This window comes from Heteronotia binoei, chromosome 18, assembly GCF_032191835.1.
Source record: "Heteronotia binoei isolate CCM8104 ecotype False Entrance Well chromosome 18, APGP_CSIRO_Hbin_v1, whole genome shotgun sequence".
Classification (NCBI taxonomy): Eukaryota; Metazoa; Chordata; class Lepidosauria; order Squamata; family Gekkonidae; genus Heteronotia; species Heteronotia binoei.
Genome location: NC_083240.1, coordinates 37,128,822 through 37,145,368, shown reverse-complemented (window position 1 = coordinate 37,145,368; position 16,547 = coordinate 37,128,822). Strand labels below are relative to the sequence as shown.

Genomic DNA, 16,547 nt, shown 5'->3' with positions numbered 1-16,547 from the left:
CAGACATGGGTAGAAATCATCTGTCTGAGATCTTTTTAACTGGAGCTACCTGGATTTGAACCTGGTACCTTCTGCATGCAAAACAGGTGATTAACTTCAGAGCTACAGCTCCTTAAAGGTCAGGGGCTACCTTATTCTAACACCTAACCAGGGCTTCTTTTTCTGGAAAAAGAGGTGCCGGAACGCTCCAGAGGGAAATGAAGGAGAAACACATGGGTGTCCCTCATGAACTTCTAAACAATTTTTGAGGATTTTGTTTCCACTAAGAGGTTCCCTGCATTCCTAACAATGGCCACACATATAATGGCTTGCTCAGCCACCAGCCCTGCTGAAAACTCAGCCCGGGAGCCTCTGCCATCCAGCTGAATTTCCTTTGATGGATGCTGATGTGACATGAGGAATTCAGCTGCCTTCAGACAAGGGCAGTTGCTAGCCGTCACATTCCCAAGGCTCTCATAAGCCATTGCTGTTCTTTTGCAAGAAGCTGGGAGGTGCCAGGGAGGGGGTATGAAATAAATACACCCCCCACCCCCTGCAATGATACTGGTGGCTGGGGGACTAACTGTGGCAAGCCGGCACCATTTGACGAGCATCAAGAGACACCAAGGGATGCAGTAAACGTGGGGAGGAAGGAACTGAGTCAGAGGTAGGAAGATCACAGGCAAACCTAAGGATAAAAGCTTGGCATCTCGACAACCAAGTTGACTAATCCGGAGGAGAAAGGGCAGAAAAACCAGAAAGCTCATTGAGTTTGCTAAACCAGGAACACAGACAGAAAGGCACTGGAGAAGTGGTAGCTGCTAGATCTCAGTGACATATTGCAACAAGTTTCTCTGAATTCACAGCTTCCTTTAAAAAAAACAAAAAACAAAAAAACCCTCTAACCCTTTTCATTGCAGAGATGTAAGAGGAAAGGTGTGCCACCATGATAAAAACACTATTTTTGTAATATAATAAAAGTTAGGGATTCTAAGTAGTAGATTAAGGCAACCAGCAGATGTAGAAACAATGCCATAGCTATCTAGCAATTACCTTTAAAAAAAAGAAAAAGAAAACCTTCTTACAGTGCAGGGATGGAGTAAAAGGCCAAGAGGTCAAGGGAAGGAGAATGGTACTGATGTTGGCAGGACCTTGGATAACACATCCCTTCCTATTCCGGATTGCCTGATAACACACTTGGGCTGTGCTTTTCTTGAAAAGATCAGAAGGACAGGGAAAGGACAGATGGAGCGTGATTAGACCATGATTTTGTGTGGATGCTCTCCTCCTCAAAAAGCCAGGGGACAGTGTGGCAGCTGGGTAGCTGAAGTGGAGAAAAACTTCCATGTGAAAGTGGCATCAGATGAGGAAAGGAAGATCTAAGAGTCCTAGATGCAACCACCACCTGGGGGACACACAGTCCAAATGCTGGTGGGAGGCAGGAGAGATGCTGAAGGAGGCAGCTACAGTCTGGTTCACGTGTGCAGGGGAATAAAGTGGGCAGCAAGTGGCAGATTCAACAAACAACAAGTGCTGCAAAAAGAAGGGTTCTATCCCTTCTCTTTTCTTGCAAGGCTGCCTTTCTATCTACCTGCACCCTTCTGCATGCCATCAGATGCTGCACCACTGAGCTATGGGCCCTCTTCCCAAAAAACATACAAAGAAAATGGCTGTATACTGAATCAGTCCATTGAGGTCAGCATACTCTTCTCCGTCTAGCAGCCGCTCTCCCAGGGCTCTTCACGTCACCTATTACCTGATCCTTTTAAACTGGAGATGCTGGGATTGAACCTGGAGCTTTCTGCATGCCAAGCAGATGTTCGGCCTGATACACAGCCCTTCCTCAAATCAAAAAGCTTTTATTCCCCCCCTCCATTAAATTAACATATTTTAAAATACGATTTTAGCATCAGCTGCGTGTAATTGACAGATGTGCCAGTGGCAGAAAAACAGGGTTAAAAGCAGCAAAGGACTCAAGCCTCAGCAAGGAAAATGAGAGAGACTAAAAAAGTCCCCCAATGAACAGAGGGGAAAACAAAAAAGGAATGCAGATGGGCAGAGTAAGGCCTTCTTAGCCTAGCAAAAAAGTTAAAATAAAATACAAAAACCCTTTCTATATAGTTTTTAGCTCCCAGACAGATTCTTCCTTCTTGACTCCTGAAGAGGCTGAGCCTCAGGATCTGATTTGGAGATTCCAGGGATCCAAGAGCAGATCACAAATCCAGTGGCCCTGAGCAGACATAAGGACTAGACCTTGTGCTCCTGTCCCAAGGGATCATGAAGAGGAACATGCGACCAGAACAATCCTGGGAAATGACAGCCCCATACCAAGCCTATGAAAACAAGAATCATAAAACATTCCAGCCCAGAACTGAGTCAGATGGCAAGCCAGCCAGCCAGCCCACCGAGAGAGAGAGAGAGACAGACAGACAGACAGAGACAGACAGAAACAGAGACAGAGAGAGAGAGAGCGAGAGACAGAGACAGAGCGAGAGACAGAGAGAGAGAGAGAGAGACAGAGACAGAGAGACTCCTTCTCAAATTCAACCCGGGCTTGGGTTTCAACCAAGGTGTGAAGGGATGTGTCAGCCAGAGCACAGCAGGCTTGCTGAAGTGGCCTACTGGGGTCCTTGCCTCGACCCCCTCCCCAAGTCTGAACTTCCAAAGACAGCAATCATCAGACCCAGGCGTTGGATGAGGAAGCACAACACCCTGCTGAGGAAGGGCAGGGCCAGGTTGCCACCCAGGTAACCTAAGCGGCCTCTTGGTCTGTCCAACTGGCAGAAGGTGGCAACCCACTACTGAGGCTCGTGCCTGTTGTTACTGCCCAGGCACACATTACTGCAGCTGCTGCTACTGTCCAGGGTGGGCCACAGGGTTGCTGGACTGAGCAGAAGTGCCATGGATGGGTGGAGGTTTCTCCCACCGGTGTCACTGCCCTGGACCTCGCTTGCTGAGGCAGATGGGAGAAAGGCCCTCGAGGCATTCAAAGTCAAGGGATGCCCACTGACCACTGCCTGAAGGGTCCCACTGAGTCCCCTGCCCAAGGGCAGAATAAAGCTTTGATAAAAATGCAAAATAAGCCCTGAACTGAATAGCCCAAGCAAGCCTGATCTTGGAAGCTAAGCAAGATTGACTGTGGTTAGTACATGGATGGGAGACTTCCTTGAACTACCCAGTCGGGAGGCAGGGGCAGGCTCTATTCAGACAGCTTTCTGAATATCCTTCAGGCCACCAGTAGGGATCAATCAACAGAGGTTGACATGATTTCCAGGAGCAGACACACAAATACAAAAAAAAAAAAAAAGCAGCACAATAAGAGAGGATTACTGTTTGAGGATAAAGCTGCACTTTACCTGCCAAGGGAAGGTCCGGCATGTCAGCGTGCTTGGAGAAAGTTTTCCCAGCTGGCTTTGGGCTGTTGAAGGTGGAATGTCTCTGAAACCCCACAAAAGAAAAAGAAAAAACAGAATTCAAGAATCTACATAGCAGCAATTGCTATTATCTTCTGGCCTGTATTCCCACTGAAAGAAAGACTGGAAGAAGCACAGAACACTCTGTTTGCTGCAGAATATTGCTCCCGAGAATCTCAGATAACAGAATCCCCATTTTTCTTGGTGCAGAATTTGGACACATGATGCATGCTTCTCCCCATTCCTTCTGCATCGAGCCTCGTTTTATGTATCTCAAACGCTGCCCCACTTCCTGGTACTCTTCTTTAGTGCAGGGGTGTCAAACATCTGGCCTGGGGGCTGAATCAGGCCCTCAGAGGGGTCTATCAGGCCTCTGAGCAACTGACTGTCATCTGCTTCCTTCTCCCTCTCTCTTGCTTCCTTCTGTGTCACAGCTTGCTTTGGAAGGCTTGCTCAATCGCACAGGAGCTACAGAGCAAAGCCTCTTTTCTCTATTGGCTGAGGCTCCTCCCTTGGGGAGGAAGGGGGGTGGGGAAGGAAAAGCTTGCATTGCCAGGTTATCACAATCATACAGCAGAGCTACTGAGCCAAGCCTCTCTTCCTTCTATTGGCTGAGCCTCCTCCACCTCCTGGTCCCCCCGGGGAAAGAAGGAAAGAGCTTGAGCTTCCTTTGCCCAGTTTCCTGGATCCCATGGAAGAAATACAAAGAAAGCACCTTTAAAAGCAGTGAGTGCTAATATTTTAAACATGAAGTTTTTAAAAAATCTTTAATTGTGTTTGTCAGTGTCCTTAATAAAGCTTATACCCCTATTATCTAATCTTAAATAGGTACACATATGGCCCGGCCCACCAAGGTCTCATTTATATCAGATCTGGCCCTTATAACAAATGAGTTCAACTTCAACCTCTGCTTTAATGTGTTCTGGCAGCAGAAGAGAGCTGGTCTGAAGTAGCAGAGGAAGACTGGAGTCCAGTTGCACCTTAAAGACCAACAAGATTTCCAGGGTTTCTGGCACAGGAAGTTTTGGCTCTTGAAAACTTATATCCTGGAGATCTTCTTTTTTTTTAAATTGAGTGTGTGTTTGCCTGGAAGTCATGGTTGGCTTGTGGCAACACCTACTGGGGCTTGGACATTCAGAGAAGTGGCTTGATACAGCCTGCCTCTGCCTCCCAATCCTGGTGTTCCTTGGAGGTCTCTTACCCAAGTACTTGCCAGGGTAAGCCCTGCCTAGTTTCTGAGATCTGATGAGATCGGACTTGCCTGGGTTATCCAAGTCAGTGCATATCCTGGAAATCTTGTTGGTCTTTAAGGGGTTCCTGGACCTGAATTTTTCTCTGGTGTGGGAAGATGTGCGAACTCCTGGATCAATGGCTATTAGGTAAAGATGGAACACTATGGGGCAGTGATGCTCTGTATTCTTGGTGCTTGGGGGGCAACAGTTGGAGGGCTTCTGGAGTTCTGGCCCCACTGGTGGACCTCCTGATGGTACCTGGGTTTTGGCCACTGTGTGACACAGAGTGTTGGACTGGATGGGCCACTGGCCTGATCCATCATGGCTTCTCTAATGTTCTTACATCTAGGGCAGTGATGCTCTGTATTCTTGGTGCTTGGGGGGCAAGAATGGGAGGGCTTCTGGAGTTCTGTCTCCACTGGTGGACCTCCTGATGGTACCTGGGTTTTGGCCACTGTGTGACACAGAGTGTTCGACTGGATGGGCCTTTGGCCTGATCCAGCATGGCTTCTCTTATGTTCTTCCCAGCATCATTTCCAGCTCTACGCTTTCCATTTTGAGGTGCAGCAACAAGAACTGGACGAAGCGCAGACAATATACGGGAAAGCGCTTTTGAGCAGGTTTTTTTTGCAAATGGCACAGCCATGTTTGAAGGCCTGAAGCAGCCTGGAAGTTACTTGTTCCAGGAAGGCTCCAGCTGGGGATTTTCTGGCTGCCACCAAAGAGAGAGTCTTGCTGTGCCCCATTCCTAATTTTGCTGCCTCCTTGTTCAGGCTGATAAACTGTTATTGCCAACAAACGCATCCCTGTTCAAACAGCCCACAAAGCCTTCCTAAATTTGTTACATAACACCCACGGGGGATGGGAGGGTGATAGAAAAGAAGTCTTCAGTTTCCTGGACCACAAGCTGAGGGGGGGGAGCTGTTTCTTCAGCAGAAACCCTTCCTGATTATCAATTAGTCCAAGACAAAAAAAACACCCTCTCCCAGTCTCCTGTTTGGGAGTAATGGCTTTCTCCTTGCTATTTTCTTTCACTGCGAAGGCCTTTACAAGAAGCTAGCCAAGACTCAACCTGTGCTTATTCACAGCCTGGCACTGGGGGAAGGCAGACCCATACCCGCTGAAGGATCGAGGCCAGGGGTCCCCAAACTGATGGGATCTGTGGTATTCACTGGCATCTTTCTCAGCCCCTGCCAAATGTCTTTAGAAAGGTGGTGGGGTCTTTGCCCAGTGAGGCTTTCCGATTGGGTGTGCGGATTTTTAAAAACGATGCTTTGTACTGTCACCACAGTGTCAAGCATGCATATTTCTAAGCACAATGGTGGGTTCTTAGACAGAAAGGAGACCGTTAGTATCCATCACCTCCCTCCCTTTTCCCCAAAGGTTGGGCAAATAGAAAATCCATCTAGCCCAAGGATGTTTACGCTGCAGCCTGGTTGTGAGGTGCCTCTCCCCCACATTCGCACAGACAGTTCTTATCAAGTCTGGAAGAAGTGTGAGAAACGGAGATGTTTTTAATAATCTACATTCCTTAGTAGTAAACTAGATACTATGTACTAACCTTTGAACCCGTGACTCAAAATGCACCTGTATGTTATCCTTGGAACTAATCCTATATAGTAACAATATAATCATGTATACATCATTACTTCCAAGGATTCTGTCCTTGGTAAAGCAACAATAAAGCAACTTTTGATTTTACAACAAAAGACTGATTATTGAGAAATAGCGATGCTTGACACACAGCACATGGATCATCATCACGGGACTGAAGGTAAGCTCCAGCAGCCATTTTGTGGCCGGTTCCTCCTCCTGAGGCAGCCATTTTGTGGCCGGTTCCTCCTCCTGAGGCAGCCATTTTGTGACTGCACTCTCCATGCTGTGTCAGAATTCCAAAGTTGCCTTCATGCTCAAAACAGTGGAGGACCCCTATTCGAGGCTGTTCATGGAAGCTCCAGTGTGCCCACAGCTTCCACTCCTGCTGCTCGAACCTGCAGCCAGGGCTTTTCTTGTAGCAGGAACTCCTTTGTATATTAGGCCACACACCTCTTATGCAGCCAATCATGCAAGAGCTTACCGGGCTCTTATTACAGTGCCTACTGTAAACTCTTGGAGGATTGTGTGGTCTAATATGCAAAGGAGTTGCTGCTATAAAAAAAGCCCCACCTGCAGCTTTAGAAAACTGGGTCAAAAGCTGGAGCTCTTTTTTTCAAAACAGAAAAGCCTCAGGTTTCTTCGCCTCTCCTTGCAGGGCAGGGACTCCAGCCCATTCCTCTGCTTTGTCCTTCCTGTGACTGGCAAAGTAAGGGAGAGCCAGAGAACAAGAAGGAAAGAATCAATACGAGTTGCAGAATTTATATAAACGGATAGAATCTGGAGCATCTCAGCGCCGAATTTCAACTTGGGTTTTTGTGTGTGGGCAGGGGGCAGGGACAGAATACAGGCAGCCTTTTATGCAGCACACTCAACGTGTTTGAACCTGGAAGTGTAAGCCAGCACCACCCATTTAACACAAGACAGGCAAGTCAGCCCTGGGACTATTGTGGGGAGGGAGGGGGGAACACTCACCCATTATTGTTCCTACCCACTGCCATCTAAGGCTGCCACATTTCCATGGGGCACTGCCCAAACAAAATGTTGTGTCAAAACACACCTTTCCTGGGCAGGGCCACCATATTTTTGGATGGGGCCAATCTACATATTCATTCAAACATTTGTGCCCTGCCTTTCAGGAGGGAAGATGGCATGGCATAGCCTGATCTCATTGACTGAGGGGTGACATGATAGAGGTTTACAAGATTATGCATGGGATCGAGAAGGTAGAGAAAGTACTTGTCTCCTTTTCTCACAATACGAGAACTTGTGGGCACACTCCATGAAATTGCTGAGCAATCAGGTTAGAAGAGATAAAGGGAAGTACTTCTTCACCCAAAGGGTGATTAACATGTGGAATTCACTGCCACAGGAGGTGGTGGCGGCTGCAAGCATAGACAGCTTCAAGAGGGGATTGGATAAGCATATGGAGCAGAGGTCTATCAGTGGCTATTAGCCATAGCGTATTGTTGGAACTCTCTGTCTGAGGCAGTGATGTTCTGTATTCTTGGTGCTTGGGAGGGGCAACAGTGGGAGGGCTTCTAGTGTCCTGGCCCCACTGATGGACCTCCTGATGGCACCTGGGGTTTTTTTTGGCCACTGTGTGACACAGAGTGTTGGACTGGATGGGCCATTGGCCTGATCCAACATGGCTTCTCTTACGTTCTTATCTCGGAAACTATGCAGGGTCAGTACTTGGAAGGAAGACCACCAAGGAAGACTCTGCAAAGGAAGGCAGTGGAAACCCATCTCTGCTTTTCCCTTGCCTTGAAAGCCCCTTGCCGTAAGTCAGAAGCTAAGCAGGGTCAGCACTTGGAAGGGAGACCACCAAGGAAGGCTCTGCAGAGAAAGGCAGTGGCCAGCCTCCTCTGCTTCTCCCTTGCCTTGAAAGCCCCTTGCTGGGGTCGCCGTAAGTCAGCTGTGACTTGAGGCAATTTACAGAGACGTGCCCTGCTTTTCCTCAGGGCTTAAAGCAGCTTACAAAATGCAGTTCGTAACGTCACTTTCTCAAACAGACAAAGTAAAGCCTTCAAACGACCTTTCCAAAAGACGCCTACAGTCTACACCTCATTAAAAAAAAAACCAGCCTTACAAATGGACATTCCCAGGGGGGGAATTCTAGCAGGAGCTCCTTTGCATATTAGGCCACACACCCCTGATGTAGCCAGTCCTCTGAGAGCTTACAAAAAAGAGCACTGTAAGCTCTTGGGAGGACTGGCTATATCAGAGGGGTGTAGCCTAATATGCAAAGGAGCTCCTGCTAGAATTCCATCCCTGGACATTCCTAACAATGGACACCCTCCCCTCTCCTCTGCAGGGAGCCCATTCCACCAACTGGGAGCTACAGGGGAGAAGGCAGGGTGCTGGCTACTGTGCCAGGTGGGCCTGATGGGGAAAAAACCAATTATTTCTTCTGAACTAGGGGAAACACCTTGGCGGTCAGACACCACCACCCCCCTCCAGGAGTTGTGCTGGTGGAAACCGACACTTCGGCGCTTCTTATGAAATCAGAGAGATGTCTCTACGGAGCCCAAGTGCTCTGGCCACCTCTCCTCTTCTGCGGGGATAAATGTTGACCAGAACCACGGCTTTTTTTTTGTAGCAGGAACTCCTTTGCATATTAAGCCACACACACCCTGATGTAGCCAATTCTCCAAAGGCTTACAGTGGGCTCTGTCATAACAGCCCTGTAAGCTGGAGGATTGGCTACATAAGAGGGATGTGGTCTAATATGCAAAGGAGTTCTTGCTACAAAAAAAGCCCTGACCAGAACTCTTGGGTATCAGCCTCGATAACCAAGACTAGCCCAACCTCATCAGAGCTTGGAAGCCAAGCAGGGCCGGTGCTTGGGTGACAGATCTACCTAGACAAAGGACAGCAAACCACCTTGGTTCATCTCTTGCCTTGAAAACCACACAAGGTCAAACTTTTGGGGGGTTGCCGTGAGTCAGTCGCAACTTGACAGAATGCTTTGCCTTTACCTAACGCTCTTGGGGCGGGGGGAAGAGACCAAATCCCAGATCCCTTTTCCCAGCCCACACTGATAAAACATCCTCCACTGGATTCCAGCAAGGTCAGAGGTGCTTCATTGTCCCTCCAAGAAATAGTCCCCGGGGGGGGAGGGGGGGCTGAGACTTGCTTTGATCTGTTAGTATTTGATGTCTCGCTAAAATAAAAACCCAAACAAACAGCACTGCTTCCCCTCTGCTGCGGGGACGTGCTGGACCTTTTCCTGATGCAAAGTCCCGCTTCTGCACAGAAAGGGGAAGGCTCGTATGGGTACCTGGATGGGTGAGACGGCAGCTGCCGGAGCCGTCCTCGTTGGGATACCGCTCAGGGGGCTCCGGGAGACCTTGTGGACCGGAATGCTTGGCCCAGGACCACCTGCCGGGAAATAGAAGGGAAAGGGAGCGCTAAGCCAGCTGCACAACATTGCACTCGGTTTCTAGAGAGAAGCAAACACGCTGGTGTCAGCCTGTACAATTGAGAGATCTTGCAAGCAGTGGGCAAATCACCAGCTCTGTATGCAGAATGTCCCGGGTTCAATCCCCAACATGTCCAGGTGCTTGAAGAGACCATTCTCTTCCAGAGCCCTTGGAGAGCTGCTCCCAGTTAAAGGAGACAAGATGAACTTGGCGGAAGGCAGCGTATGGTGTCAGGCCTGATATAAACCCCTGGATCTTGCAAATGCCATTGATTATGGATGTTGCCAGGAGATAAATCAGTGCCACTGGGGCTTCCTACCAGCCCTTGCGCCCAAGCATGCAGCAGATTCGCAGCAGGGACCAATCTAACCAGGCTCCCTGACCAAGGGCTCTTCTGCATTCTCATTTTCATGGTTTAGGTATCCCTAGGACAGCCAGTTTGGTGTAGTGGTTAAGTGTGCGGAATCTTATCTGGGAGAACCGGGTTTGATTCCCCACTCCACCACTTGCACCTGCTGGAATGGCCTTGGGTTAGCCATAGCTATCGCAGGAGTTGTCCTTGAAAGGGCAGCTGCTGTAAGAGCTCTCTCAGTTCCACTCATCTCACAGGGGGTCTGTTGTGGGGTAGGAAGGTAAAGGAGATTGTGATCCACTCTGAGACTCTTCGGAGTGGAGGGCGGGATATAAATCCAATATCTTCTTCTTCTATTGCCTTCTCAGAGCATTGTGCGTATGTGGAGGGGGGCGGGGCGGGAGAAGAGTTCTTTTCCACATGCTTTGCCCCCTCTAGTGGTCACTTGGATATTACACTGCTGTATGCCCAGCATATCTCCCTGCAGATTTAAGCGTCAGGTTTTTATGCTGGACAGAGATATATTCAGGTGGGTAGCCAGGTTGGTCTGAAGCAGCAGAACAAAGTTTGAGTCCAGTGGCACCTTTAAGGCCAACAAAGTTTAATTCGGGGTATAAGCTTCTGTGTGCATGCACACTTCTTCAGATAGATTCAGGAGGGTAGCTGTGTTGGTCCGAAGCACCAGAACAAAGTTTGAGTCCAGTGGTACCTTGAAGACTAAGAAAGTTTAATTCGGGGCGTGTGCAGTTGAAAGCGTATATCCTTTGTTGGTCTTAAAGGTGTGGCCGGACTCAAACTTTGTTCTATGCAGAGATGGATAAACCTATGGAGCAGAGGTCCATCAGCGGCTATTAGCCACAAAGTATAGATGGAACTGCCTGTCTGGGGCAGTGATGCTCTGTATTCTGGGTGCTTGGAAGGGGCAACGGTGGGAGGGCTTCTAGTGTCCTGGCCCCACTGATGGACCTCCTGATGGCACTTGGGTTTTTTTGGCCACTGTGTGACACAGAGTGTTGGACTGTATGGGCCATTGGCCTGATCCAACATCTTTTATTTATCTATCAGATTTATATCCGTATATTATATGGCTTCTCTTATGTAATACTGAATTGGCCACAAGTGGAATCAAAAGTGCATAGAAAGAAGAAAAAAAAAGACCCAAAGCAACACACAAGTAAAAAAAATGAAGATGCAGAAATGCCCTAAATCTGTATTCTGAAGGCAAGAGGGAGTGAGCTGCCCCCCGCCCCCAGGCCAAACCGCTCTGAGAAGGCAGCTTATGAGTTCTATACCATATAACTGGGGGCACTTAAAGGGGACACCTCTAGTCCGCGCTCCGTCTGGTACCTGGGCATCCCAAGTCAAACGACTTGATCAAAGATTTCACGGTGGCCAGTGACTCTGGGGGTGTCGGCGAGGTGCGGCTCACGGGGATCCCCGGCCAGCGGCTGGTGGAATCTGCCTCCGGGGAGTCAATCAGTTCAGTCATCGGCCTGTAGAAGGAAGGAACCACAAGGGCCATGCATCAGTTTCAACCTCAGACTGTTCAATGAGGTAGCAGCACACAGGCCTTGACAGATTATTTTTGGAAGTCCTCATATTGTGCTGGTCAAGAAACCATGAATCCTCTTTAAACATCACATATTGGCCCATTATTACTCAGTTTTCCCCTTGGTCACAACTTTAATGCAAAGGAATCCTTTGAAGTTGGGACAGGTAACGTGGATCAGAAGAACTAGGGGGCAGCACTCAACTTTCTGTCAGGTTGCTATTACAGCCGTCACTACATCCTGCAACAGTGAGTTCCACAAGTAGCCATTGCACGAAGTACCTTTTTAAATCCATCTTCCCCATCAGTGGGTGCCTCTGAGCACTAGTGCTATGAATGGGGAGAAATAGTAGTTGTTGTTTTTTAACACTGTGCATAATTGACAAACCTCTGCCATGGGGAGAGGGGCATCAAGTGAAACGTTAGGGCACTCCCTCCCTCCCTAAACACCTTCCTCTCTGTGTGTGCATGTGTGTATAAACCTTCAATGCAAATGGAAGACCAAGGCTTTTTTTTGTAGCAGGAACTCCTTTGCATATTGGGCCACACCCCTGATGTAGCCAATCCTCCTGGAGCTTACAGGGTTCTTAGTACAGAGCCCACTGTAATCCTCCAGGAGGATTCGCTACATCAGGGGTGTGTGGCCTAATATGCAAAGGAGTTCCTGCTACCAAAAAAAAGCCCTGTGGAAGACTAAGCACTGGCTGGAGAAAGCCCCTTCCTCTACCCCTCTGGGCTGGATTTCTGCTCTCAGGGAGCTCTTGACAGAGGGAAGCATTGTGAAGTACGGCCCTTCCCCTGGCAGCCAGAAGAGGTGGCAAATCCATTCTGCCATCACCTCTCATTCTCCTGGGTGTTTGAATCAGGCCTACAATGCCGGACCTTCTGAAATCGAGCTGCTCATAAAATCCTTCCACCCGCCATCTGAGAAACACCATCTCCCACTGTCTATGTAGGTGCCGAAAAACAAGGAAGATAAAGGAGCCACAGATTCCATTCCGAGCAAACTCTCCTCTTCCTCCCACCCCCCCAAACAGCTGCATTACTCTGGCTGGGTTATTAATAGGAACTGAAATCTTTGGGGGCTAGCGTCGCTCTTGGCACCGCAGTCCGTCTGTGCGGGACAAGAGCGCTCGGGGGGTACAACAAGCGGGTGACTCATTCCGGGCTCGAAGGAGATGCTGTCTCGAAGCACGCTCTGTCCTTCTGTGCCAATTCCCCTGCATTCATGCCAGGCAACTGGAGGGGACGGGATCGGCGGCAAGCAGAGGCAGATGGCCTGGGAAAAAGACTCTTCATCCTCATTTCTGGCTAGTCCAAAAGGGAAGAAGGGAATTCAAAGAAGACTCGTTCGCGGGGGGTGCAGGGCACATTCCAGCTTTTCACAAAGCGTGACCCCCCAAATCGCTGCTCTTGCACAAACTTCCTGCTCCTCGGCATTTTGGGAAGGCCGCGGGGGACAGCAGCTGCGTTTCATTGCTAATGCGTACAAAGGCTGGCCCGCATCCGGATTCTAACACAGCGTGGTGGAGAGAGGGCGGGAAGAGAGGGGGCTTCTGGCACTGGGCTGCCAATTGGGGTCAGCTGACAGCCTTGCAGAGGATCGCAGGGAAAGAGGCCCCGTGCTGAGATAGGATAGGGTTCACGGGGGTAGGCCACGGGTAGGGTTGTCGATCCCCGGGTGGGGACAGGGGATCACCCGTTTGGAAGCCCTCCCCCCACTTCAGGGTCATCAGAAAGCAAGGGGGGGGATGTCTGCTGGGTACTCCATTCTTCTATGTGGAGACCGGTTCCCATAGGGTATAATGGAGAGCTGATCTGTGGCTATTGGGGGGTGTTTTTTGAGGTACCGGCAGCAAATTTGCAGCATCTGATGCCTTTCCTCAAAACACCCTCCAAGTTTCAACAGGATTAGACAAGGGGGTCCAATTCTATGAGCCCCTAAAGAAGGTGCCCCCTATTCTTCATTATTTCTAATAGAGAGAAGCCATTTAAAAGGCATGCGGTCCCTTGAAATGTGATAGCCAGAACTTCCTTTGGAGTTCAATGGTGCATGTCACAACCTTGCTCCTGGCTCCACCCTCAAAGTCTCCTGGCTCCACCCTCAAAGTCTCCTGACTCCACCCTCAAAGTCTTCTGGCTCCACCCTCAAAGTCTCCTGGCTCCACCCTCAAAGTCTCCTGGCTCCACCCTCAAAGTCTCCTGGTTCCACCCTCAAAGTCTTCTGGCTCCACCCTCAAAGTCTCCTGGCTCCACCCTCAAAGTCTCCTGGCTCCACCCTCAAAGTCTCCTGGCTCCACCCTCAAAGTCTCCTGGCTCCACCCTCAAAGTCTCCTGGCTCCACCCTCAAAGTCTCCTGGCTCCACCCTCAAAGTCTCCTGGCTCCACCCTCAAAGTCTCCTGGCTCTACACTCAAAGTCTCCTGGCTCCACCCTCAAAGTCTTCTGGCTCCACCCTCAAAGTCTCCTGGCTCCACCCTCAAAGTCTTCTGGCTCCACCCTCAGTCTCCTGGCTCCACCCTCAAAGTCTCCTGGCTCTACACTCAAAGTCCCCAGCTATTTCTTGAATTGGACCTGGCAACCCTAGCCATGGGGGATTGGGATGATTCCCCCAAAAGGGAGGATACTGGAGCTTCAAGGCTGCCAAGGAGGTCTTGCCCACGAACCAGGTGGTGAGGGCAAGGAGGGTGGGCCTGGCAGAATACCAGCGGCTACTAGCGAGCACTGGAGGAGGCAGAGCGGCAAGCAGGCCCTCCATCGAACGGGAGACCCCCTCTGAGGCAGCGGTTCCCAGTCTTTCTGGGAGCAGCGCTCCGTTTCCCCCTCCTTCCAGCTACTGTCGTGAAATTACTAGTTGCCAAACAGATTCCCTCTCCCCCAAATTGTGCCTTTTGCCCAAGCTGAGCATCGGGGGGGGGGTCCTCCGGGCCCAGATCTGGGGGCTTGCGGCTCGATCGATCCAGCTCGACCACACGACCGTCAGCAGGAATAAAGTGAAAGAACAATGGATGGGAAACGGAGAGGAGATGGGAATGGCTTTTGCGGTTGGGGTCCCAGACGGTTCAGCCCTGAGAGAGGAGAAGAAAAAAAGCAGGAGAGGGAGAGTCGCTTGTCCTTCCTTTCTCAGGCGAAGGAGAGCGGAAGGCGAGATGCTGACAAAGGAGGAAGAAGAAGAAGAAGAAGAAGAAGAAGAAGAAGAAGAAGAAGAAGAAGAAGAAGAAGAAGAAGAAGAAGAAGAAGAAGAAGAAGAAGAAGAAGAAGAAGAAGAAGAAGAAGAAGATGATGATATTGGATTTATATCCCACCCTCCACTCCGAAGAGTCTCAGAGTGGCTCACAATCTCCTTTACCTTCCTCCCCCACAACAGACACCCTGTGAGGTGGGTGGGGCTAAGAGAGCTCTTACAGCAGCTGCCCTTTCAAGGACAACCTCTGCCAGGGCTATGGCTGACCCAAGGCCATTCCAGCAGGTGCAAGTGGAGGAGTGGGGAATCAAACCCGATTCTCCCAGATAAGAGTCTGCACACTTAACCACTACACCAAACTGGCTCTCAGAGGAGGAGGAGGAAAAGAATGATACACAGGGCAGGAGGAGGAGAAGAAGATTTATCCCCCGCCCTTCTCTCTGAATCAGAGACTCAGAGCAGCCTACAATCTCCTTTGTCTTCTCCCCCCACAACAGATACCCTGCGAGGTGGGTGGGGCTGAGAGGGCTCTCACAGCAGCTGCCCTTTCAAGGACAGCTCTGCCAGAGCTGTGGCTGACCCAAGGCCATTCCAGCAGCTGTGAGTGGGGAATCAAACCCGGTTCTCCCAGATAAGAGTCCACGCACTTAACCACTAGACCAGACTGGCTCCTGCAGGACCCGCCATTAGCGACGCTGCTCTTAAGGGATGCTCGTGAATTTCAAGGCTGTTTTAAGTCAGGTCTGACAGAGCTCCTCTCCTCTCGAGAAGAAAACCAGCATCCTCCTTCCCTACCACCACTGAAGAAGTTTGTCAAAAAGGTTGGGGTTTTTTGCATAACCAGCATGAAAATGGCACAAAATGCATAAACGGCCTATGCCATAAAACTGCTAAAGAAAGAAACCAAAAACGGGCGAAACAACAACACGCAAAACCAGACGGAAATGAAGACCAGCGATCTGTTCCCCAGGGCAGGATCCAGACTAAATCCGCACCCACGCCAGGGGCTTCTGCCAGTGGGACAGATTGTTCCTGCATTCCGTTGCAGCAGCATGCTGATTTCCCCGGAAGGGCTGCTCCAGGGTCGGGTGGCGGGAGGCCCCTCAGCAATGACTTGAGAAGCAAACTGGGGTCTGCAGCAGGGAGGGGGAAACAGTCAAAATGAACACTCCCCTTCCTTAGGGGAAAACGGAGACTGGACCCAAGCACTGGCCTCGTTCCTCAACTGCACCACATTGGAAGGAAGGGCCTCGCCTCATCAAAATCCCCTTCTCAGGGGAAAGCCTGTGCGTCAGCACGGAGCTGTGAGTCTGAAGCCAGCAAGACTGCCGGGTCTTCCCTGGCTGCTAGTGTGGGATGGGGCTGGGTTGGGTGGGGGCAGAAGAAGAAGAAGAAGAAGAAGAATTGCAGATTTATACCCCGCCCTTCTCTCTGAATCAGAGACTCAGAGCGGCTTACAATCTCCTATATCTTCTCCCCCCACAACAGACACCCTGTGAGGTGGGTGGGGCTGAGAGGGCTCTCACAGCAGCTGCCCTTTCAAGGACAACCTCTGCCAGAGCTATGGCTGACCCAAGGCCATTCCAGCAGGTGCAAGTGGAGGAGTGGGGAATCAAACCCGGTTCTCCCAGATAAGAGTCCACTCACTTAACCACTACACCAAACTGGCTCACCAGTTTGGCTGCCAGACCCAGGTTGGGGGACTCCCAGAGATTTGGGGACGGAGCCTGGGGAGGACAGGGACCTCGAGTGGGGTCCGATGCCACACAGCCCACCCTCCAAAAGATCCCTTTTCTCCAGGGGAGCCGATCTCTGTGGTCT

The 16,547-nt window shown here is 50.2% G+C and overlaps 1 protein-coding gene across 1 annotated transcript in view; it reads right to left on the bottom strand.

Moving 5' to 3' along the window:
• The window catches only part of SPECC1 (sperm antigen with calponin homology and coiled-coil domains 1), a 137,535-nt gene that overhangs the window by 34,185 nt on the left and 86,803 nt on the right, over positions 1-16,547 (bottom strand). Inside the window, exons 7-9 of the mRNA XM_060258999.1 lie at positions 11,342-11,487; positions 9,501-9,601; positions 3,336-3,417 (exon numbers count right to left, since the gene is read on the bottom strand). Of these exons, the coding sequence (XP_060114982.1) occupies positions 3,336-3,417; positions 9,501-9,601; positions 11,342-11,487 (329 nt within the window). The remainder of the gene's footprint in view (positions 1-3,335; positions 3,418-9,500; positions 9,602-11,341; positions 11,488-16,547) is intronic.